Here is a 26,132-nt window from a genome sequence, read left to right on the forward strand (position 1 = left end):
ATACTCACAGGTGAGGAGGACAAAGTGATATGGAGGTGCTCAAACAAAAGATAGCTCAATACATAAAGAGACATAGTAGGAGAGCGTGAACCATAGCGATTTACAGAGAGATTGAGCTCCAGAGCAAACAACTGGGAAAGGAACTGTGATTGGGTAGGAAACAGGAGGAGGTGTGTCTTCTGATTGATGATTGATTGGTGACTGATTGGGGAGTGATGATTTTCACTTGTGAGGGGAGAAGGCGAGAAAAGAACACAGGATACATACACACAGGATACCTGTATCCGTAACAATGATTATGACTCTAGATTGCAGGAAAAAGCTATGTTAGGTGTTTGAAAAATGCAAAGTTCTACAACTACCAGCCATCCTTACATACTTTGTACCCCCTTAGATTTTTGGGGCGCATTACACCTCTGCTTATAATAATGTATTATCCATGATATACAGTGCTGTTAAAAAAGTATTTGCCCCCCCTTCTAATTTTCTCAAGTTTTGCATACGGAATGCAAAACTAATATTGGATGAGATGGGTCCCATTATGTCTGCCGAAAACCAAACACTCCATTCCAAAGTAAGAACCTCAGACCAACGGTCAAGCGTGGTGGTGGTAGTGTTATGATTTGAGGATGCTTTGCTGCCTCAGGAACTGGATGACTTGCCTTAATAGAAGGGACGTTGAATTCTGCTCTGTATCAGGCCATCCGTCTGTGAGCTGAAACTGAAGCACAGCTGCGTAATGCAGCAAGACAATGATCCCAAATACACAAACAAGTCTACATGAAAATGGTTAAAAAGCAACACATTTTAAGTTTTGGAAGGGCCTAGTCAAAGTCCAGACCTAATCCCAATGGAGATGTTGTGGGAGCACTTAGAAGGAGCAGTTCATCCTTGAAAACCCACAAATGTTGCTGAGCTAAAGCAGTTCTGAATGCAAGAGTGGGCCAAAATTCCCCCACAGCGATGTGAGAGACTGATCAACAACTACAGGAAGCATTTGGTTGCAGTCATTGGAGCTAATGGAGGCACAAACCGTTATTGAGTGTAAGGGGGCAATTACTTTTTCACACAAGGGAATTGGGTGTTGAATAAATTTAAATAAATAAATAACCCAAAAAATGACACTTATTTTATTTGTAAACTCAGGTTCCGTTTATCTAATATTAGGTTTTGGTTGAAGATCTGATAAGATCTGATAACAAAAATAGAGAAAATCAGAATGGGGGCACATACTTTTTCACCGCACTGTACCACATTCTCAAACACATTATGGCTTAAACATTCTCAAACACATTATGGCTTAAAAGTTTATAGTTTACCGTAATAATAAAAAGGTCTGGAGAGCAGATAGAAAAAGAGGAGAAATGGGAGTATGTGTTTTCTTGTGTCCACTGGGCAGCTCAATGCTGAAACGTAATCATCACAAACGAACATACACACACGCTCACTGCGCATACTCGCACACACGTAACTAGACACACACACACACACACACACACACACACACACACACACACACACACACACACACACACACACACACACACACACACACACACACACACACAGTGAATGACTTAATGAAGAATAACTTTGTTCTGCATTCTCCCTCTCTGCAGTCATGGATCATGGGAGGTCAGGGAGACAAGACATAGTCTAATATAGAAGGAGAATGCAGGACAACAGCCTTGGGGAGTGAGAAGGTGTGTGTGTGTGCGTGTGTGCGTGTGTGCGTGTGTGTGTGTGTGTGTGTGTGTGTGTGTGTGTGTGTGTGTGTGTGTGTGTGTGTGTGTGTGTGTGTGTGTGTGTGTGTGTGTGTGTGTGTGTGTGTGTGTGTGTGTGTGTGTGTGATGGGGAGAGAGGGTCTGAGAGAAAACGAGATTGGTGAAATGAATAGTGCACTTTCTTTCCCCAAATGAAAGTGGCTCTCATATTTGGGGGAAAAGTGATGGGGTGTGAAGAAAATCCATCTGAAGGAGGGAGGGATGCCAGTATCCCTGATGAAATGACAAAGGCTCACAAACAGAAAACGAATCAGGGAGAAAAGCAGACAAACAGATTGTATAAAAGCCAAGTGTTCCCTATGAGTCTGTTCGAAACTTTACTCATTGTTACATGTAATGTACATAAATAAAGTATCCGTCAAAAATATTAAACTTCCAGTTTATGCTGGAACCAAATTCTGGTTTATGCAAAACCAAATTCATAAGAGGTTTTAAAAAGTGTGTTCTATTTGACAAAACATTCCATGGTGTACAGTGTGGCAGGGTTACACATTGCTTGAACGGTCATAACCATGTCATAATATGCCATAACAGCTGACATAACTTGTCATAATATGGTCATAACACTGTCATGACACATATTTAGACCTGTTGTGACATATGTTGCATTAATTTATGGATGGTTAGGACATCTACATATGTGTCTAAACCTACAAAATCTACCACACAAGGAAAAACATTCCATTACACCAGGTATTTCCAAACAGGGATACGCGCAATGCCGTCGTGGGCGCAATGCCGTCGTGGGTACGCCAAATAAAAATGTGATTCAAAATCTTCACATTTTCAAACAGTCCATTTATACTCCCCCCCAGGTCTTTCCATCATTGTATGATTTTTGTGTTTAAATTAACTCAAGGTTGCGGACAATGTCAAATGTGATATAGCGAAGCACCTGAGTGAGCTGGGTACTTTCCCGATATGGATGACACAAACAACTGGATTCGTTATCCCTTTCATGCCCTGCCTACAGTCCACTTATCGATATCTGAACAAGAGAGCCTCATCAAAATTGCATCAAGCGGTTCTGTGAAAATATAATTTAATCAGAAGCCACTGACAGATTTCTGGAGGCAGGCAGTTTACTCTGGGCACCTCTGGGCACCTTTCATCCAAGCTCCTCAATACTGCCCCTGCAGCCATAGGAAGTTAACCTGTGGTGAGTTATTCACAATTTTTGATGAACAAATAAGGTTTTATATGTAAGATGGCTAAATAAAGAGCAAAATTGTTGAAGATGATTATTATTATATTATTATTTGTGTCCTGGTCCTATAAGAGCTCTTTGTCACTTCCCATGTGCCAGGTTGTGACAACAACTCACGTTCATTCTTCTGTTTAATAAATGTATCGTGTCGTGTCTGTGTGGCAGGCTTACAATGATGACAAAAAACAGCATTTGAGAGTGCTCTGACCCTGGTGCTAGAGGGGGTACGCACCTGGTTGAATGTTTGAAGGGGTACAGGACCATAAAAAGTTTGGGAACCACTGCATGATACCACTACTTTTTTAAGCCTACTTGCCAACAGTGTGTTTATGTTAAATCAAAATTTCTGAAATGAACCATGTTAAATTATCATTGTAATTGCGCACACATTGATGTTAGACATGCATCTACCCCCAATGCTCTGTTGCTGATGATTGGTATGAATGCAGGAGCAGGACAAGAAACCCTCTTTTTGACTGGAGACTGACATAATGGCATGTATGTGATAGGCCTATCTGGCTTACATGATTATGTTGGTCATAATGCTTCTTGAAAGTGTCAGTGTATTTTCTTAGTCCACGTAAAGTGACACTGGATGGTCATAATGCTTCATGACAGTGTCATAAAGTGTATTTTCTGCTAGTTATTTCAAATATGATTTAAAAAAGTGTTATTACCATATGGTTATGACCTTGTCATAACTTATTATGTTACTGGGTGTAAAGTGTTACCGTTGGCAGAATAGAAGGAAGCAGTTCAATGAGGCATCATTAATGTAATTTACCAACACATTTCTTGGTAGTCCATAAAATCTTGCTATCAAGTTGTAAATCACAACTGGCCTGGTACACTGTTTGCTTCTTCTACCCATTCAGGATGCACTGTTTCATTTTCAATGACTCAATATTTTGAACAGAAATGGATGACTGTAACTAAGGTGAATTCAACTTCAATTGTTTTCATGTGTCCCATTTCAAGTGCAGCCGAGGGGAAGTGTATAGACACATGCCACAGTCCTAGCTAGGCTACTAAAATGTTGCAGTCTAGCTTTGGTTTTTAAAGCTTGACAATGAATAACCAAAAAACTAAACCTGCAACAAAACACCATGCAAAGGAGAAACATGTAGACCTATTATAGCAACATTTGAGCAGTAGCCCATGGTGGCTATTCAACTACAATACATTTTGAGTACACCATACAGCAATGCTGCATTCAACTGCACCGGTGATCCATGCAGTGCAAGGAGTGTTTCTATCTGAGGAGTATTTCTATCTGTCATAAAGCCCATCTGTGGGGAAATTGATTGGCTGGGCCTGGCTCCCAGTGGGTGGGCTCCAATGTACAGTGCCTTGCGAAAGTATTCGGCCCCCTTGAACTTTGCGACCTTTTGCCACATTTCAGGCTTCAAACATAAAGATATAAAACTGTATTTTTTTGTGAAGAATCAACAACAAGTGGGACACAATCATGAAGTGGAACGACATTTATTGGATATTTCAAACTTTTTTAACAAATCAAAAACTGAAAAATTGGGCGTGCAAAATTATTCAGCCCCTTTACTTTCAGTGCAGCAAACTGTCTCCAGAAGTTCAGTGAGGATCTCTGAATGATCCAATGTTGACCTAAATGACTAATGATGATAAATACAATCCACCTGTGTGTAATCAAGTCTCCGTATAAATGCACCTGTACTGTGATAGTCTCAGAGGTCCGTTAAAAGCGCAGAGAGCATCATGAAGAACAAGGAACACACCAGGCAGGTCCGAGATACTGTTGTGAAGAAGTTTAAAGCCGGATTTGGATACAAAAAGATTTCCCAACCTTTAAACATCCCAAGGAGCACTGTGCAAGCGATAATATTGAAATTGTCATGTACTGTCATGTTGTGTCTTGTCTCTGTCCTTTCCCTTCACCCTGTCTCCCTCTGCTGGTCGTTGTTAGGTTACCTTTTCTCCCCCTCTTTCCCCCAGCTGTGCCTTGTCTCCTCCTAACCACCTCGTCACCCCTTTTCCCACCTGTTCCCTTTTTCCCTCTGATTAGGTCCCTATATCTCTCTCTGTTTTTGTTCCTGTCCTTGTCGGATTCTTGTTTGTTGTGTTTCATGCCTGAACCAGACTGTCGTCATGTTTGCTGTAACCTTGTCTTGTCCTGTCGGAATCTGCCGGTCCGTCTGAGCCTACCTATGTTTGGTAATTAAAGAAGCTCTGTTTAAGTTAATTCGCTTTTGGGTCCTCATTCACGCACCGTAACAGAAGAATCCGACCAAGAATGGACCCAGCGACTTCGGATCCTCTCCACTCAGCCGTCGGGATCCAGGGAGCGATGCTAGGCAGACACGAGCAGGAAGTGTCTGCTGCTCGACATGCCGTTGAGACCCTGGCCACCCAAGTCTCCAACCTCACAGAACAGGTTCACCATCTCCGCCTCGATCCACCGGCCACTTCCAGGGCTTTCGAATCTCCGGAGCCCAGAATCAATAACCCGCCGTGTTACTCTGGGGAGCCCACTGAATGCCGCTCGTTCCTCACCCAGTGTGATATTGTGTTTTCTCTCCAGCCCAACACTTACTCCAGGAGCACTGCTCGTGTCGCCTACGTCATATCTCTCCTTATTGGACGGGCTCGTGAGTGGGGCACGGCAATCTGGGAGGCAAGGGCTGAGTGTACTAACCAGTATCAGGACTTTAAGGAGGAGATGATACGGGTTTTTGATCGATCTGTTTTTGGGGAGGAGGCTTCCAGGGCCCTGTCTTCCCTATGTCAAGGCAATCGATCCATAACAGACTACTCTATTGAGTTTCGCACTCTTGCTGTCTCCAGTGGCTGGAACGAGCCGGCCTTGCTCGCTCGTCTTCTGGAGGGTCTCCGCGCAGAGGTAAAGGATGAGATTCTCTCCCGGGAGGTTCCTTCCAGCGTGGATTCCTTGATTGAACTCGCTATTCGCATTGAGCGACGGGTTGATCTTCGTCACCGAGCTCGTGGAAAGGAGCTCGCGCTCTCCGTCGCCCCCCTCTCCGCATCACTACCATCTTCCTCTGCCGGCTCGGGTGCTGAGCCCATGCAGCTGGGAGGTATCCGCATCTCGACTAAGGAGAGGGAACGGAGAATCACCAACCGCCTCTGTCTCTATTGCGGTTCCGCTGGTCATTTTGTCACTTCATGTCCAGTAAAAGGCCAGAGCTCGTCAGTAAGCGGAGGGCTACTAGTGAGCGCTACTACTCCTGTCTCTCCTTCAAGATCCTGCACTACCTTGTCGGTCCATCTACGCTGGACCGGTTCGTCAGCTTCCTGCAGTGCCTTAATAGACTCTGGGGCGGAGGGCTGTTTTATGGACGAGACCTGGGCTCGGGAACATGACATTCCTCTCAGACAGTTAAAGGAGCCCACGGCCTTGTTCGCCCTGGATGGTAGTCCTCTCCCCAGGATTCAGCGTGAGACGCTACCTTTAACCCTCACTGTTTCTGGTAATCATAGTGAAACCATTTCTTTTTTAATTTTTCGTTCACCTTTTACACCTGTTGTTTTGGGCCATCCCTGGCTAGTTTGTCATAATCCTTCCATTAATTGGTCTAGTAATTCTATCCTCTCCTGGAACGTCTCTTGTCATGTGAAATGTTTAATGTCTGCTATCCCTCCTGTTTCCTCTGTCTCTTCTTCACAGGAGGAGCCTGGTGATTTGACAGGGGTGCCGGAGGAATATCACGATCTGCGCACGGTGTTCAGTCGGTCCAGGGCCACCTCTCTTCCTCCACACCGTAGTATTGTAGTATTGATCTCCTTCCGGGAACCACCCCCCCCCCGGGGTAGACTATACTCTCTGTCGGCTCCCGAACGTAAGGCTCTCGAAGATTATTTGTCTGTAGCTCTTGACGCCGGTACCATAGTCCCCTCCTCCTCTCCCGCCGGAGCGGGGTTTTTTTTTGTCAAGAAGAAGGACGGGTCTCTGCGCCCCTGCATAGATTATCGAGGGCTGAATGACATAACAGTGAAGAATCGTTATCCGCTTCCTCTTATGTCTTCAGCCTTCGAGATCCTGCAGGGAGCCAGGTTTTTCACTAAGTTGGACCTTCGTAACGCTTACCATCTCGTGCGCATCAGGGAGGGGGACGAGTGGAAGACGGCGTTTAACACTCCGTTAGGGCACTTTGAATACCGGGTTCTTCCTTTCGGCCTCGCTAACGCTCCAGCTGTCTTTCAGGCATTAGTCAATGATGTCCTGAGAGACATGCTGAACATCTTTGTTTTCGTTTACCTTGACGATATCCTGATTTTTTCACCGTCACTCCAGATTCATGTTCAGCACGTTCGACGTGTCCTCCAGCGCCTTTTAGAGAATTGTCTTTTTGTGAAGGCTGAGAAGTGCACTTTTCATGCCTCCTCCGTCACATTTCTCGGTTCTGTTATTTCCGCTGAAGGCATTAAGATGGATCCCGCTAAGGTCCAAGCTGTCATTGATTGGCCTGTCCCTAAGTCACGCGTCGAGCTGCAGCGCTTTCTCGGCTTCGCGAACTTCTATCGTCGTTTCATCCGTAATTTCGGTCAGGTGGCAGCTCCTCTCACAGCCCTTACTTCTGTCAAGACGTGCTTTAAGTGGTCCGTTTCCGCCCAGGGAGCTTTTGATCTCCTCAAGAATCGTTTTACATCCGCTCCTATCCTTGTTACACCTGACGTCTCTAGACAGTTCGTTGTCGAGGTTGACGCGTCAGAGGTGGGCGTGGGAGCCATTCTTTCTCAGCGCTCCCTCTCTGACGACAAGGTCCACCCATGCGCGTATTTTTCTCATCGCCTGTCGCCGTCGGAACGTAACTATGATGTGGGTAACCGCGAACTGCTCGCCATCCGGTTAGCCCTAGGCGAATGGCGACAGTGGTTGGAGGGGGCGACCGTTCCTTTTGTCGTTTGGACTGACCATAGGAACCTTGAGTACATCCGTTCTGCCAAACGACTTAATGCGCGTCAGGCGCATTGGGCGCTGTTTTTCGCTCGTTTCGAGTTCGTGATTTCTTATCGTCCGGGCTCTAAGAACACCAAGCCTGATGCTTTATCTCGTCTCTTCAGTTCTTCAGTAGCCTCCACTGACCCCGAGGGGATTCTCCCTGAGGGGCGTGTTGTCGGGTTGACTGTCTGGGGAATTGAGAGGCAGGTAAAGCAAGCGCTCACTCACACTCCGTCGCCGCGCGCTTGTCCTAGGAACCTTCTTTTCGTTCCCGTTCCTACTCGTCTGGCCGTTCTTCAGTGGGCTCACTCTGCCAAGTTAGCCGGCCACCCTGGCGTTCGGGGTACGCTTGCTTCCATTCGCCAGCGTTTTTGGTGGCCCACCCGGGAGCATGACACGCGTCGTTTCGTGGCTGCTTGTTCGGTCTGCGCGCAGACTAAGTCCGGTAACTCTCCTCCTGCCGGCCGTCTCAGGCCGCTTCCTATTCCCTCTCGACCGTGGTCTCACATCGCCTTAGATTTTGTCACCGGACTGCCTTCGTCAGCGGGGAAGACTGTTATTCTTACGGTTGTCGATAGGTTCTCTAAGGCGGCTCATTTCATTCCCCTTGCTAAGCTTCCTTCTGCTAAAGAGACGGCACAAATCATCATCGAGAATGTTTTCAGAATTCATGGCCTTCCGTCAGACGTCGTTTCGGACAGAGGTCCGCAATTCACGTCTCAATTTTGGAGGGAGTTTTGCCGTTTGATTGGGGCTTCCGTCAGTCTCTCTTCCGGCTTTCACCCCCAGTCTAACGGTCAAGCAGAACGGGCCAATCAGACTATTGGTCGCATCTTACGCAGTCTTTCTTTTCGCAACCCTGCGTCTTGGTCAGAACAGCTCCCCTGGGCAGAATACGCCCACAACTCGCTTCCTTCGTCTGCGACCGGGCTATCTCCTTTTCAGAGTAGCCTCGGGTACCAGCCTCCGCTGTTCTCATCTCAGTTCGCCGAGTCCAGCGTCCCCTCCGCTCAGGCTTTTGTCCAACGTTGCGAGCGCACCTGGAAGAGGGTCAGGTCTGCACTTTGCCGTTATAGGACGCAGACTGTGAGGGCTGCTAATAAGCGTAGAACTAAGAGTCCTAGATATTGTCGCGGTCAGAGAGTTTGGCTCTCCACTCAGAACCTTCCTCTTAAGACGGCTTCTCGCAAGTTGACCCCGCGGTTCATTGGTCCGTTCCGTATTTCTCGGGTCATTAATCCTGTCGCAGTTCGACTTCTTCTTCCGCGATACCTTCGTCGCGTCCACCCGGTCTTCCATGTCTCCTGCATCAAGCCCGTCCTTCGCGCCCCCGCTCGTCTTCCCCCCCCCCCCCCCATCCTTGTCGAGGGCGCACCCATCTACAGGGTCCGTAGAATTTTGGACATGCGCCCTCGGGGCCGTGGTCACCAGTACCTCGTAGATTGGGAGGGGTACGGTCCTGAGGAGAGGAGTTGGGTTCCCTCTCGGGACGTGCTGGACCGTGCGCTGATCGAGGATTTCCTCCGTTGCCGCCAGGTTTCCTCCTCGAATGCGCCAGGAGGCGCTCGGTGAGTGGGGGGGTACTGTCATGTACTGTCATGTTGTGTCTTGTCTCTGTCCTTTCCCTTCACCCTGTCTCCCTCTGCTGGTCGTTGTTAGGTTACCTTTTCTCCCCCTCTTTCCCCCAGCTGTGCCTTGTCTCCTCCTAACCACCTCGTCACCCCTTTTCCCACCTGTTCCCTTTTTCCCTCTGATTAGGTCCCTATATCTCTCTCTGTTTTTGTTCCTGTCCTTGTCGGATTCTTGTTTGTTGTGTTTCATGCCTGAACCAGACTGTCGTCATGTTTGCTGTAACCTTGTCTTGTCCTGTCGGAATCTGCCGGTCCGTCTGAGCCTACCTATGTTTGGTAATTAAAGAAGCTCTGTTTAAGTTAATTCGCTTTTGGGTCCTCATTCACGCACCGTAACAGAAATGGAAGGAGTATCAGACCACTGCAAATCTACCAAGACCTGGCCGTCCCTCTAAACTTTCAGCTCATACAAGGAGAAGACTGATCAGAGATGCAGCCAAGAGGCCCATGATCACTCTGGATGAACTGCAGAGATCTACAGCTGAGGTGGGAGACTCTGTCCATAGGACAACAATCAGTCGTATATTGCACAAATCTGGCCTTTATGGAAGAGTGGCAAGAAGAAAGCCATTTCTAAAAGATATCCATAAAAAGTGTCGTTTAAAGTTTGCCACAAGCCACCTGGGAGACACACCAAACATGTGGAAGAAGGTGCTCTGGTCAGATGAAACCAAAATTGAACTTTTTGCCAACAATGCAAAACGTTATGTTTGGCGTAAAAGCAACACAGCTGAACACACCATCCCCACTGTCAAACATGGTGGTGGCAGCATCATGGTTTGGGCCTACTTTTCTTCAGCAGGGACAGGGAAGATGGTTAAAATTGATGGGAAGATGGATGGAGCCAAATACAGGACCATTCTGGAAGAAAACCTGATGGAATCTGCAAAAGACCTGAGACTGGGACGGAGATTTGTCTTCCAACAAGACAATGATCCAAAACATAAAGCAAAATCTACAATGGATTGGTTCAAAAATAAACATATCCAGGTGTTAGAATGGCCAAGTCAAAGTCCAGACCTGAATCCAATCGAGAATCTGTGGAAAGAACTGAAAACTGCTGTTCACAAATGCTCTCCATCCAACATCACTGAGCTCGAGCTGTTTTGTAAGGAGGAATGGGAAAAAATGTCAGTCTCTCGATGTGCAAAACTGATAGAGACATACTCCAAGCGACTTACAGCTGCAATCGCAGCAAAAGGTGGCGCTACAAAGTATTAACTTAAGGGGGCTGAATAATTTTGCACGCCCAATTTTTCAGTTTTTGATTTGTTAAAAAAGTTTGAAATATCCAATAAATGTCGTTCCACTTCATGATTGTGTCCCACTTGTTGTTGATTCTTCACAAAAAAATACAGTTTTATATCTTTATGTTTGAAGCCTGAAATGTGGCAAAAGGTCGCAAAGTTCAAGGGGGCCGAATACTTTCGCAAGGCACTGTAGGTGGGCCTATGCCCTCCCAGGCCCACCCATGGCTGCGCTCTTGCCCAGTCATGTGAAATCCATAGATTGGGGCCTAATGCATTCATTTCAATTGACTGATTTCCTTATATGAACTGTAACTCAGCAACAGTATCTATTTATGTCACTAGATATTTATTTAGAACGCTAAAAACACGGAGCCTAACATTAACTAGCTAGCTGCTGGGATGACTTGTCATTGGAGGAGTGGGTGAGTGACTGACCTTTTTCCCTTACATCGTTTTTCGGTGGCTACAGCTAGAGATGAAGGTGTCATTTGGTTAGATAGCAACAAATATGAATTGTCTTGCTAGCTAGATATTCTGAACTTGAACGACTGTTTTGTTATCCACAGTTCGCATATCTCTTAGTTGTCAATCAAATGTATTTGGTGTCGATCAAATGGGCGGCCATGCAGACAAGTTCCCACTCAGTTGTCAAAACGTGGGTTTGGACAAGCATGGCAGGCAAGCTGTAGAAGGACGAGCATGCTACTACTTCAATTTTGACGCCAACTAGCTGAGAGGGATTATCTAATGTTCCCTTGTTAGATTTTAGCTCATCTCGCTCTGGCTAGCATTAGTTGTTAATCTTGTTGTTGTTGATATGCATAGGCAACTGAGGGAGAGATTGCCTAGCTTTTCAAGGTTGTTTGATCAATTGGACTGTAAAGTTCCCAAATGTAAGAGGACTCCCGTGCTATTCACACATTTGCATAAATAATTTCAGGGGTATTTTGAGGCTTTTGGCGAATGCCTTCTAATGATCTAAAGCCTTTCGATTGTCAGAAAAAAAAGTGTAATATTCTTCCTGGGGGTGTATATAAACAGATTTGAATAAGATTTCATGTTGCTAAAACGCTGTCAGCTCCACTTTAAATATTGAGCTTCAGTGCTCCTTTGAAAAAGGAAGAGCAATGCAGGGCTGGTGCGGTGACCATATTACCGGCAATCATGAGTCATGACCGCATTAAAATTCCACATGGTAATTTCCTCATGCACTCTGGACATACCCAAATCGCTAACAACGATTAGGTTGCTAATGGCCTGGTACTTAGGGCTCTATTGTCCCTCTAACCACTTTGACATCAATGAAAATGCTATAAAAATATATATTAAATTAAAAAACCCTATCAAAAATCACATCATAAAAACAGTATCATGCTTTTAAAACTCACCTCACTGTGATTGATCAAACTTAAGAAAGAAGTTCAACACCAGGATAAAACTGAGTGGAAAATATGGTCATTGTGAAAGTTGTTTCGAAGCCTAACAACAAAATGAACAGCGCTTTCAGAGGTGATGATTAATTCAAAACGCCCACACGCATATAAGAGCTTATGCATATACATAGGCCTATATAGAGTGCATTCAGGAAGTATTCAGACCCTTGAGTTTTTCCACATTTTGTTATGTTACAGCCTTATTCTAAAATGTTCTCATCAATCTACACACAATAGCCCAGAATGACAAACCAAAAACGGGTTTTTCGAAAGTTTTGCAAATGTCTTACAAATAAAAAACAGAAATTATTCAGACCCTTTGCTTTGAGTCTCAAAATTGAGCTCAGGTGCATCCTGTTTCTATTGATCATCCTTGAGATGTTTCTACAACTTGATTGGAGTCCACCAGTGGTAAATTCAATTGATTGGACATGATTTGGATAGGCACACACCTGTATATATAAGGTCCAGAGCAAAAACCAAGCCATGATGTCAAAATAATTGTCTGTAGAGCTCCGAGACAGGATTGTGTCGAGGCACAGATCTGGGGAAGGGTACCAAAAAATATCTGCAGCATTTAAGGTCCCAAGGAACACAGTATTCTCCATCATTCTGAAATGGAAGAAGTTTGGAACCACCAAGACACTTCCTAGAGCAGGCCGCCCAGCAAAACTGAGCAATCGATGGAGAAGGGACTTGGTCAGGGAGGTGACCAAGAACCCGATGGTCACTCTGACAGAGCTGTAGAGTCCCTCTGTGGAGATGGGAGAACTTTCTAGAAGTTCAACCGTTTCTGCAGCACTCCACCAACCAGGCCTTTATGGTAGAGTGGCCAGATGGAAGCCACTCCTCAGTAAAAGGCACATGACAGCCCGCTTGGAGTTTGCCAAAAAAGTGCTTTAAGGCCTCTCAGACCATGAGAAACAAGATTCTCTGGTCTAATGAAACCAATATTGAACTCTTTGGCCTGAATGCCAAGTGTCACATCTGCAGGACACCGGGCACCATCCCTACGGGGAAGCATGGTGGTAGCAACATCATGCTTTGGGGATATTTTTCAGTGGCAGACTAGTCAGGATCGAGGCAAAGATGAACGGAGCAAGGTACAGAGAGATCCTTGATAAAATCCTGCTACAGAGCGCTCAAGTCCTGAGACGGGGGCGAATTTTCAACTTCTAACAGGACTATCATCAACCCTGAGCAGACAACCAAGAAAACGCAGGAGTGGCTTCATGACAAGTCTCTGAATGTCCTTGTGTGGGCCAGCCAGAGCCCGGACATGAACCTGATCGAACATCTCTGGAATGACCTGAAAATAACTGTGTAGTGATGCTCCCCATCCAACCTGACAGAGCTTGAGAGGATCTGTAGAGAGGAATGGGAGAAACTCCCAAATACAGGTGTGCCAAGCTTGTAGCATCATACCCAAGAAGACTCAAAGCTGTAATCGCTGCAAAGGGGCTTCAACAAAGTACTGAGTAAAGGTCTGAAAACTTATGTAAATGTGATTTTTCCTTTTTTTCAGGGGAAAAAACTATTTAATCCATTTTTTAATAAGGCTATAACCTTTTACCACTAGACGTGCTGCTAGCGGGACACCTCAACAACTATAATGTAACAAAATGTGTTATAAGTCAACAGGTCTGAATATCTCCCAAATGCACAGGATGAGCCCCAAAAAATCTAACCTGAATTAAAATAATGATTGTGCCTTCATACAATACATAGCCTATTGCATATTATGCATGGCAGAAAAAGAAAAACAAACGGATTTAAGATGTCTTTGGTCTAGCCTGTATTCCAAAATTAAAAGACTTCTAGTAATTGCCTTTGGGTGTCGACTTTATTATTATGCATACTGGGTGGACTGGTTACATTATGCCATGCTCCAAACTTTCTATACATGAGTCTTGGAGAGAACATGTAGGCTTAGGTGACACTGTTTCATTGATTGTGCAGGGTGGCTTACAGTTAGCCTACGATTATAGTGAATTTGTATTTGTGGAAACATTATACTATCGATGTTCCAGAACAGATTTCACTTGGTTTCCCAAATTAAGCATTGGGTAGTTGCAGGAACAGGGTCCCCGCCAAAATGCTAACATGCTGACCAGACCGGACGGGTCAGGTACGCGAGTGTTGCAAAATAAATTTATACATACATGTTATTCAATCATTGCACCCACACTTGCACGCGTCAGGGATCGTCTGCATGGCCAGGTGCTAAAATAGAACTTGGTTCTATTTGTGACGCTCAACACGTTGCGTTGTCCTGCCTCTTCCATCTCCTCATTGTTTTTTAGGAGGGATATACCTACGTGCCATCTCCTCATTGTTTTTTAGGAGCACATACTCACGTGGGTGATTGAAATATGAACTGATGTCCACACTCCAGTGGGTTGTGGCATTTCAGGTAAAATAACAACCCAATGTTTATATCCCAGGACAAGGACAAATTGGCTAGCAACAGCAAGCTAGCTAGCTAAATTGTCATAAATGTTGAATGATTTTTAACCTGTCCCCAAATTAATATAATTGGTTGAGTTCATTTTTGTATTTCAACCTGTGCGTCCTGATCGCGTCTGGTGTGGGGGGACAAAATCAACATGCGCGTGTGCGGTCTGGTCATTATGTAACACGTTCAAAAGTGAATACTGGAACAATATTTCAAACATAGATCGCAGGGAATGGTCAGAGGCGATCTATAGAACACTACTGTCATTTTGTTGGTTATTTTGTGATGTCATTAAAAAATGTATAAAGGAAATACTGTAACTTGGAAGTTTCCATACCATATGCTGTGCATGTAATATGAAAAAGGAGGGATGTGTTTTGAGAAGCTATAAGAGATCATTGTTTTTTATAACTTTACAGTAACAGCCCCTGAGTGAGGTCAGAGAGCATGTCCTGCCAACTGTATAAATTATGTGTTAAGAAATTAACATATCAGACCAGAAAAACGTGAAGCTGCAGCTGCACGTTTAAAGTTGTTTGAACTTTGAATCTCAACACGAGGTGGAGACGATAAACTCACCTCCCGGACAATCACTGGTACAGCTGATTAGCTGTTCTAAGTAAAGTATCTTTGAAAGCGAATTTAAGGAGCATTACGCTACCCTCATCACCCCACTGGGGAACCAACAATACGGCTGGCTAGCCTATCTTCAAAGAAGCATCTTCAAGAGCGAATGGATGGAAAATAAACTACAAAGAAGGACACAGTAGAAGTCTTGGTGGAACCATTTTGGACAATCAGAGCCTTACAAGCATGCCGCAGTAAGGCTCAACCCCATTTTTACAAGGCTGCCCTGTCCACCGAGAGATCCCCGGCGACCCAAGAATTTCACGTAAATATTTTCATGATTACTTACTCAAAGCGGCCGGCAGTTCGTGTGCAAAGTATGAGGTTAACGCAAGTGAGAGTAGTGTCTGAATGTACCAATGTTAAATGTCTCTGTCCCTCTCACTCTCCCTCTCCATCTCTTCTTTAATAAGCAGCAATGTTGTTGTCATTCCGCTATGGACCTGTTTTCTGCATATTAATTCTCCAGTCAGTAACCGGTGCAAATTGTGTGTTTATCCTGTGTTCCTATTTAATTGGCTAGTAAATAAATAAATAAACCAGTTTGTGTAGTACTGAATCATAAGTAAGGCTCTGGTTTTTGCAGATGCAAGGAGGTTACGACTGTTCAGAATGATGATATGATACGAGGTTATGATTAATAAGTTGACTGTTTATACTGTAGATGTGATAGGTAAAGACCGTCAAGTAACAACACTATCATGATTGAAAAATTAAGGTGGCCTCCATTCTCTATTCGAGTAGATATTATTTCCCCCACCCCTGTTCCTGCCCATTTGAAAATGGGCCATTATAAATCTAAACTCATTTCACATGTTAGTTGAGATGATAAAATTGAGAATAGTCTGACGGGTAAAAATATGATAACTTGATGAGAGAACAGTGTGTGCAGCCCGAGGCAATAATTAACACTAAATCTAGCATATAGGACCTGATTCAAATGATCACTTCTCCTCTCAACATGGGAAAAATATTGTTTCTATTTCATTTAGCAAAGTTCAAATCTATTATTCTTACTATAAAATCATTTAAAATAATGGCACGGGACTTATAAGTATATCTTGTCTGCTAAATGAACAAGACTACAGCCTGTGGAATGGCGCATAGCCAGATAGGATAACATACAGTAGGCCAACTCATGTTCTGTTCTTCTAAAGTACATTTTTTTAAATATAATGTTTCTTCAGACCTGCTTAAAATAAATTATGGATTTATTGAGATGGTGAATATTAAATTGATTTAGACCTTGTCTTCCAAAAAGGCTCACATCAGTCACTTGTATGCGTGGAGGCATGGAGATGCTAAATGGGTTCATGTTTATTAGTGGTCAATTACTGTGAGGCTGGCAGAGTTTTGCATGACATTAACAGGCTGACAAAATTCCATGACCGCCACAGCCCTATACACTGTAGGGTTTGGACAAGGCCTGCACACACACACAAAGACACACGCACACGCACACGCACACACACACACACACACACACACACACACACACACACACACACAGGACACTGAGAGACACATATTGGGAGATGGATGGGAGAGGTAAATAGGTGTGTCATGGCAGCGTGATGAAACGAGAGAGAGGAGAATCCATCCTGTGTTCCCTCACACCGCAGTCTGAAATGTGTGTGTGTGTGTGTGTGTGTGTGTGTGTGTGTGTGTGATTCCTCTTGCTTCTGTCCATCTGCTGACAGCATCATGAAATAAGGATGTGTGTGTGTTTGTTGCTCCCACTATGTGTGTAAGAGACAGAGGAGAGATAATGGTTGAGAATGCAACAGGGAGAGAGGGATGGAGAATAAGAGAGCCTTTAAAAAAAAATTCTGTTAGGTGTCTCCCTGGTCACCTGCTCATGATAGGTTGATTAGAGGTCACGTGTGTCATTCCTGTAACAGTGATGTCTTAGTGACTTATCGGTAATCCTAGTTTATATCCTTATTAGATAAACTCATACATAAAACAAGCCTACAAACTAGTGATGCACCGATATGACATTTTTGGCCAATACCGATATTCGATATTTTCCTTGTCAAAAAAAACAATACCGATACCGATAACCGGTATTTGAAATTTTTGCTGTCTTTTAAGCATTCTAGTACAGTTACACATGGACGCAGCGATCTAAGGCATTTCATCTCAGTGCAAGAGGTGTCACCACAGTCCCTGGTTCGAGTCCAGGCTGTATCACATCCGGCCGTGATTGGGAGTCCCATAGAGCGGAGCACAATTGGCCCAGCATCGTCCGGGTTTGGCCGGGGTAGGCCATTATTGTAAATAAGAATTTGTTCTAACTGACTTGCCTAGATAAATAAAGGTTACACACACACACCACACTGACCAAATAGTTATTTTTGTTGGCAGTTACGTATGTCCCCATTACCAGTAAAACATAATCAAAACAATTCTTTGACTTACTTGCTGTGCTGTTTCTTTGTTAATTTGTTCAGTCATTTCATTCTCAACCAGGATTTCTATGGAACGCCGTTTGGGTCTTCGCATGTCAAAAAATATGCGTCAAATAACACTATTTGACGTGTCAAATTAGCTTGTTGACCAATCAGGACCTGAATATGACTGCACGTCACATAGTAATTTAAAGCGTTCATATATTTTTTTACATAGTTATTACACATTGATTACACTATCACTCGTATTTCATATGTCACAACGATTCCTCGATACATATGCTAAGATGCTGGTAAAGTTGTCTCTCACACCTACAGTGCTGGTCATCATGGATGCAAACAATGTTCTTCCCCAAAAACATAGCAAAATGACATTTAAAAAAAAAATGTATTAATTTATTTCACCTTTATTTAACCAGGTAGGCCAGTTGAGAACAAGTTCTCATTTATAACTGCGACCTGGCCAAGATAAACCAGAGCTGTGCGACAAAAACAACAACACAGAGTTAAACATGGGATAGACAAACGTACAGTCAATAACACAATAGAAAAATCGATAAACAAATGTAGTAAGATTAGGGAGGTAAAGCAATGAATGGGCCATAGTGGCGAAATAATTCAAATTTAGCATTAACACTGGAGTGATAGGTGTGCAGATGATAATGTGCAAGTAGAGATACTGGGGTGCAAAAGAGCAAAACAATTATAACAATATGGGAATGAGGTAGTTGGGTGGGCTATTTACAGATGGGCTGTGTACAGCTGCAGTGATCGGTAAGCTGCTCTGACAGCTGATGCTTATAGTTAGTGAGGGAGATATAGAGTTATCGGAAGTTTACATACACCTTAGCCAACTACATTTAAACTCAGATTTTCACAATTCCTGATGTTTAATCCAAGTGAAAATGCCCTGTCTTAGGTCAGTTAGGATCACCACTTTATTTTAAGAATGTGAAATGTCAGAATAATAGTAGAGAGCGATTCATTTCAGCTTTTATTTCTTTCATCACATTTCCAGTGGGTCAGAAGTTTACATACACTCAATTAGTATTCGGTAGCATTTCCTTTAAATTATTTAACTTGGGTCAAAGGTTTTGGGTAGCCTTCCACAAGCTTCCCATAATAAGTTGGGTGACTTTTGGCCCATTCCTCCTGACAGAGCTAGTGTAACTGAATCAGGTTTGTAGACCTCCTTGATCGCACATGCTTTTTCAGTTCTGCCCACAAATTTTCTATGGGATTGAGGTCAGGTCTTTGTGATGGCCACTCCAATTCCTTGACTTTGTTGTCCTTAAGCCATTTTGCCACAACATTGGAAGTATGCTTGGGGTCATTGTCCTTTCGGAAGGCCCATTTGAGACCAAGCTTTAACTTCACAACTGATGTCTTGAGATGTTGCTTCAATATATAGATATAACTTTCCATTCCTCATGATACCATCTGTTTTGTGAAGTGCACCAGTCCCTCCTTGAGCAAAGCACGCCCACAACATGATGCTGCCATCATGCTTCATGATGCTGCCAACCGTGCTTCATGGTTGGGATGGTGTTCTTCGGCTTGCAAGCTTCCCCCTTTTCTTCCAAACATAACAATGGTCATTATGGCCAAAAAGTTCTATTTTTGTTTTATCAGACCAGAGGACATTTCTCCAAAAAGTACGATCTTTGTCCACATGCACAGTTGCAAACCGTAGTCGGCGGTTTGGCGGTTTTGGAGCAGTGGCTTCTTCCTTGCTGAGCGGCCATTCAGTTTATGTCGATATAGGACTTGTTTTACTGTGGATACAGATACTTTTGTACCTGTTTCCTCAAGCATCTTCACAATGTCCTTTGTTGTTGTTATGGTATTGATGTGCACGTTTCGCACCAAAGTACGTTAATCTCTAGGAGACAGAATGCGTCTCCTTCCTGAGCGGTATGACGGCTGCGTGGTCCCATGGTGTTTATACTTGTGTACTGTTGTTTGTACAGATGAACGTGGTACTTTCAGACATTTGGAAATTGCTCTCATGGATGAACCAGACTTGTGGAGGTCTACACATTTTTTCTGAGGTATTGGCTGATTTCTTTTGATTTTCCCATGATGTCAAGCAAAGAGGCACTGAGTTTGAAGGTAGGCCTTGAAATACATACACAGGTACACCTCTAATTGACTCAGAATATGTCAATTAGCCTATCAGAAGCTTCTAAAGTCATGATATAATTTTCTGGAATTCTCCAAGCTGTTTAAAGGCACAGTCAACTTAGTGTATGTAAACTTCTGACCAACCGGAGTTGTGATACAGTGAATTATAGGTGAAATAATCTGTCTGTTAACAATTGTTGGAAAAATTACTTGTGTCATGCTCAAAGTAGATGTCCTAACCGACTTGCAAAAACCTTAGTTTGTTAACAAGAAATGTGTGGACTGGTTGAAAAACGAGTTTTAATGACTCCAACCTAAGTGTATGTAAACTTCCGACTTCAACTGTAAGTCTCCAGTTTCAGTGACTTTTGCAATTCGTTCCAGTCATTGGCAGCAGAGAACTGGAAGGAAAGGTGGCTTTGGGGATGACCAGTGAAGTATACCTGCTGGAGTGTGCTACGGGTGGGTGTTGCTATGGTGACCAGTGGGCAGAGATAAGGCGGGGTTTTACCAAGCAAAGACTTACAGATGACCTAGATTCAGTGGGTTTGGCGACGGATATGTAGCGAGGGCCAGCTAACGAGAGCATACAGGTCGCAGTGTTGGGTAGTATATGGGGCTTTAGTGACAAAACAGGTGGCGCTGTGATAGACTACATCCAATTTTCTGAGTAGAGTGTTGGAGGCTATTTTGTAAATGACATCGCCGAAGTCAAGGATCGGTAGGATAGTCAGTTTTACAAGGGTATGTTTGGCAGCCTAAGTGAAGGAGTCTTTTGTTGATGTGAGTCTGGAAGGAGAGTTTGTAGTCTAACCAGACACCTAGGTATTTGTAGTTGTCCACATATTCAGAATTCTGACATAAGTCAGAATCGTCCAGAGTAATGACAATAGTCGGGCGGGCAGGTGCAGGCAGCGATCGATTGAAGAGAATGCATTTAGTTTTACTAGCAAATAAGAGCAGTTGGAGGCCACGGAAGGAGAGTTGTATGGTATTGAAGCTTGTTTGGAGGTTTGTTAACACACTGTCCAAAAAAGGGCCAGATGTATATAGAAGGGTGTCATCTGCGTAGAGGTGGATCAGAGAATCAACAGCAGCAAGAGTGACAGCATTGATATATACAGACAAAAGAGTCGGACAGAGAATTGAACCCTGTGGCATCCTCATAGAGACTGCCAGGGGTCCAAACAACAGGCCCTCCAATTTGACACACTGAACTCTATCTGATAAGTAGTTGGTGAACCAGCTCCTGTATGCAACTGTATCTCTGGCTGGTTTAAGTACTTTAGAGGACAGTACTCCCCAGGGGTGCATTTATTTGACTTAACATTTAGCATCAGTATATACAGAATGACGTGGCCATCAACTGGACATTCAAATGTTTAGTGTTTTCCGTTGTAACAGTTTGCTATGTTTCCATCATTCTAAACACAGCTCAGATGACAGTCATAGCTCTGGTTTACCACATTCTCCCTCTACACTCCTGGAAGGGGTGAATTGCTGATGTTTTTCACCCTTCCTCTCTAATCAGTGACTGATTTAGTCAACTGTGAAACCAGGTGTGTGGAACTTCTAGGGTAAATCAGAAACATCACTGGACACACTCGGTTTGTTGTTTTTGATTAAAACAAGCAATATTTGTTAAATATAAATGCTGAACTTGGTTTTGCATGGATTCTGCGACACGGTTAGCTTTTAACAGCTAGGACTGCTATTTCTTGTCCCGGAATCCTGCTTGACAGACAGGTTGAAGCCTGCTTGACAGACAGGTTGAAGCCTGCTTGACAGACAGGTTGAAGCTTGCTTGACAGAGCCGCTAATCTTAGTTAGCTAGCTAAGTTGCTAGCCTTCAAGGTAACAAAGTTAGTCCCAGATAAGTTTTGCAATGGAGCCCTCTTTGGAGAAGTAAATGAACAGTTCCAGCGCTGTAGGAGCTGTATCTACTGCACTTTGAGACAATGACTTATCAATGACCCAAGCCCAGCTCAGTTCATCCCTACCATTGTGTCACTGAGTTGTCATAATTCTTCAGCAAATGTACATTATACCAGGGGCGTTGGTAGACACAATGTAAGTAACCAAATCCATGTCCCTCCAACTTCTCTGAATGCCTCTAATGATCCTACAGCTATTATATGCATTAATCCTGTGCCTATGAACCAGAGTTACACTGTTAGCACTGAGGCGGTGTGCCCTAGTAGGAAGTCCACTGTGTGCAGCTCACCCTGCACTGACATAAATAACATAAATTGTATGGTTGAGAGGGAATAGGCAAAAGGAATGGCAAATAAGTTTGGCTGCACAACCGATTGGCAAACATACAGCAAATTGAGAAATCATGTGACTTTACTGATAAATATAATAAAATAAATATAAATATAAATATAATAATAATAATAAAATGAAGAAGAAACTATACTATGAAACACAGATAAATGGTATAAAGAATGTATAGTAAAAAGCTCTGGAGCACATTAAATGAAAATTTGGACAAAAGGGCAAACTCAGCTCCATCATTCATTGCATCAGATGGCTAACTCATCACAAAACCCACTGATATTGCCAATTATTTTAATGATTTTTTTTCATTGGCAAGATTAGCAAATGTAGGCATGACATGCCAGCAACAAATGCTGACACTACACATCCAAGTATAACTGATCAAATTATGAAAGCTAAGCATTGTCATTTTAAATTCTATCAACAATGATAAGCCTCCAGGGACTGACAAATTTGATGGAAAACTACTGAGGATAATAGTGGACGAATTTGCCATTCCTATCTGCCATGTCCTCAATTTAAGCCTACCAGAAAGTGTGTGCACTCAGGCCTGGAGGGAAGCAAAGTAATTCCGCTACCTAAGAATAATAATGTCATGTACTGTCATGTTGTGTCTTGTCTCTGTCCTTTCCCTTCACCCTGTCTCCCTCTGCTGGTCGTTGTTAGGTTACCTTTTCTCCCCCCCTTTCCCCCAGCTGTGCCTTGTCTCCTCCTAACCACCTCGTCACCCCTTTTCCCACCTGTTCCCTTTTTCCCTCTGATTAGGTCCCTATATCTCTCTCTGTTTCTGCTCCTGTCCTTGTCGGATTCTTGTTTGTTGTGTTTCATGCCTGAACCAGACTGTCGTCATGTTTGCTGTAACCTTGTCTTGTCCTGTCGGAATCTGCCGGTCCGTCTGAGCCTACCTATGTTTGGTAATTAAAGAAGCTCTGTTTAAGTTAATTCGCTTTTGGGTCCTCATTCACGCACCGTAACAGAAGAATCCGACCAAGAATGGACCCAGCGACTTCGGATCCTCTCCACTCAGCCGTCGGGATCCAGGGAGCGATGCTAGGCAGACACGAGCAGGAATTGTCTGCTGCTCGACATGCCGTTGAGACCCTGGCCACCCAAGTCTCCAACCTCACAGAACAGGTTCACCATCTCCGCCTCGATCCACCGGCCACTTCCAGGGCTTTCGAATCTCCGGAGCCCAGAATCAATAACCCGCCGTGTTACTCTGGGGAGCCCACTGAATGCCGCTCGTTCCTCACCCAGTGTGATATTGTGTTTTCTCTCCAGCCCTACACTTTCTCCAGGAGCACTGCTCGTGTCGCCTACGTCATATCTCTCCTTATTGGACGGGCTCGTGAGTGGGGCACGGCAATCTGGGAGGCAAGGGCTGAGTGTACTAACCAGTATCAGGACTTTAAGGAGGAGATGATACGGGTTTTTGATCGATCTGTTTTTGGGGAGGAGGCTTCCAGGGCCCTGTCTTCCCTATGTCAAGGTAATCGATCCATAACAGACTACTCTATTGAGTTTCGCACTCTTGCTGCCTCCAGTGGCTGGAACGAGCCGGCTTTGCTCGCTCGTTTTCTGGAGGGTCTCCGCGCAGAGGTAAAGGATGAGATTCTCTCCCGGGAGGTTCCTTCCAGCGTGGATTCCTTGATTGAACTCGCTATTCGCATTGAGCGACGGGTTGATCTTCGTCACCGAGCTCGTGGAAAGGAGCTCGCGTTCTCCGTTGCCCCCCTCTCCGCATCACTACCATCTTCCTCTGCCGGCTCGGGTGCTGAGCCCATGCAGCTGGGAGGTATCCGCATCTCGACTAAGGAGAGGGAATGGAGAATCACCAACCGCCTCTGTCTCTATTGCGGTTCCGCTGGTCATTTTGTCATTTCATGTCCAGTAAAAGGCCAGAGCTCATCAGTAAGCGGAGGGCTACTGGTGAGCGCTACTACTCCTGTCTCTCCTTCAAGATCCTGCACTACCTTGTCGGTCCATCTACGCTGGACCGGTTCGTCAGCTTCCTGCAGTGCCTTAATAGACTCTGGGGCGGAGGGCTGTTTTATGGACGAGACCTGGGCTCGGGAACATGACATTCCTCTCAGACAGTTAAAGGAGCCCACGGCCTTGTTCGCCCTGGATGGTAGTCCTCTCCCCAGGATTCAGCGTGAGACGCTACCTTTAACCCTCACTGTTTCTGGTAATCATAGTGAAACCATTTCTTTTTTAATTTTTCGTTCACCTTTTACACCTGTTGTTTTGGGCCATCCCTGGCTAGTTTGTCATAATCCTTCCATTAATTGGTCTAGTAATTCTATCCTCTCCTGGAACGTCTCTTGTCATGTGAAATGTTTAATGTCTGCTATCCCTCCTGTTTCCTCTGTCTCTTCTTCACAGGAGGAGCCTGGTGATTTGACAGGGGTGCCGGAGGAATATCACGATCTGCGCACGGTGTTCAGTCGGTCCAGGGCCACCTCTCTTCCTCCACACCGGTTGTATGATTGTAGTATTGATCTCCTTCCGGGAACCACCCCCCCCCCGGGGTAGACTATACTCTCTGTCGGCTCCCGAACGTAAGGCTCTCGAAGATTATTTGTCTGTAGCTCTTGACGCGGGTACCATAGTCCCCTCCTCCTCTCCCGCCGGAGCGGGGTTTTTTTTTGTCAAGAAGAAGGACGGGTCTCTGCGCCCCTGCATAGATTATCGAGGGCTGAATGACATAACAGTGAAGAATCGTTATCCGCTTCCTCTTATGTCTTCAGCCTTCGAGATCCTGCAGGGAGCCAGGTTTTTCACTAAGTTGGACCTTCGTAACGCTTACCATCTCGTGCGCATCAGGGAGGGGGACGAGTGGAAGACGGCGTTTAACACTCCGTTAGGGCACTTTGAATACCGGGTTCTTCCTTTCGGCCTCGCTAACGCTCCAGCTGTCTTTCAGGCATTAGTCAATGATGTCCTGAGAGACATGCTGAACATCTTTGTTTTCGTTTACCTTGACGATATCCTGATTTTTTCACCGTCACTCCAGATTCATGTTCAGCACGTTCGACGTGTCCTCCAGCGCCTTTTAGAGAATTGTCTTTTTGTGAAGGCTGAGAAGTGCACTTTTCATGCCTCCTCCGTCACATTTCTCGGTTCTGTTATTTCCGCTGAAGGCATTAAGATGGATCCCGCTAAGGTCCAAGCTGTCATTGATTGGCCCGTCCCTAAGTCACGCGTCGAGCTGCAGCGCTTTCTCGGCTTCGCGAACTTCTATCGTCGTTTCATCCGTAATTTCGGTCAGGTGGCAGCTCCTCTCACAGCCCTTACTTCTGTCAAGACGTGCTTTAAGTGGTCCGTTTCCGCCCAGGGAGCTTTTGATCTCCTCAAGAATCGTTTTACATCCGCTCCTATCCTTGTTACACCTGACGTCTCTAGACAGTTCGTTGTCGAGGTTGACGCGTCAGAGGTGGGCGTGGGAGCCATTCTTTCTCAGCGCTCCCTCTCTGACGACAAGGTCCACCCATGCGCGTATTTTTCTCATCGCCTGTCGCCGTCGGAACGTAACTATGATGTGGGTAACCGCGAACTGCTCGCCATCCGGTTAGCCCTAGGCGAATGGCGACAGTGGTTGGAGGGGGCGACCGTTCCTTTTGTCGTTTGGACTGACCATAGGAACCTTGAGTACATCCGTTCTGCCAAACGACTTAATGCGCGTCAGGCGCGTTGGGCGCTGTTTTTCGCTCGTTTCGAGTTCGTGATTTCTTATCGTCCGGGCTCTAAGAACACCAAGCCTGATGCTTTGTCTCGTCTCTTCAGTTCTTCAGTAGCCTCCACTGACCCCGAGGGGATTCTCCCTGAGGGGCGTGTTGTCGGGTTGACTGTCTGGGGAATTGAGAGGCAGGTAAAGCAAGCGCTCACTCACACTCCGTCGCCGCGCGCTTGTCCTAGGAACCTTCTTTTCGTTCCCGTTCCTACTCGTCTGGCCGTTCTTCAGTGGGCTCACTCTGCCAAGTTAGCCGGCCAC

At 44.8% G+C, this 26,132-nt stretch overlaps 1 protein-coding gene across 1 annotated transcript in view; it reads left to right on the top strand.

The window, feature by feature from the left end:
- Positions 1–2,519: 2,519 nt before the first annotated feature.
- LOC118936416 (metalloreductase STEAP4-like) overlaps positions 2,520–26,132 on the top strand; it is a 39,944-nt gene continuing 16,331 nt past the window's right edge. Inside the window, 1 exon segment of the mRNA XM_036964639.1 lies at positions 2,520–2,531. Within this exon segment, the coding sequence (XP_036820534.1) occupies positions 2,520–2,531 (12 nt within the window).

Source organism: Oncorhynchus mykiss, chromosome 3 (genome assembly GCF_013265735.2).
Source record: "Oncorhynchus mykiss isolate Arlee chromosome 3, USDA_OmykA_1.1, whole genome shotgun sequence".
Lineage (NCBI taxonomy): Eukaryota > Metazoa > Chordata > Actinopteri > Salmoniformes > Salmonidae > Oncorhynchus > Oncorhynchus mykiss.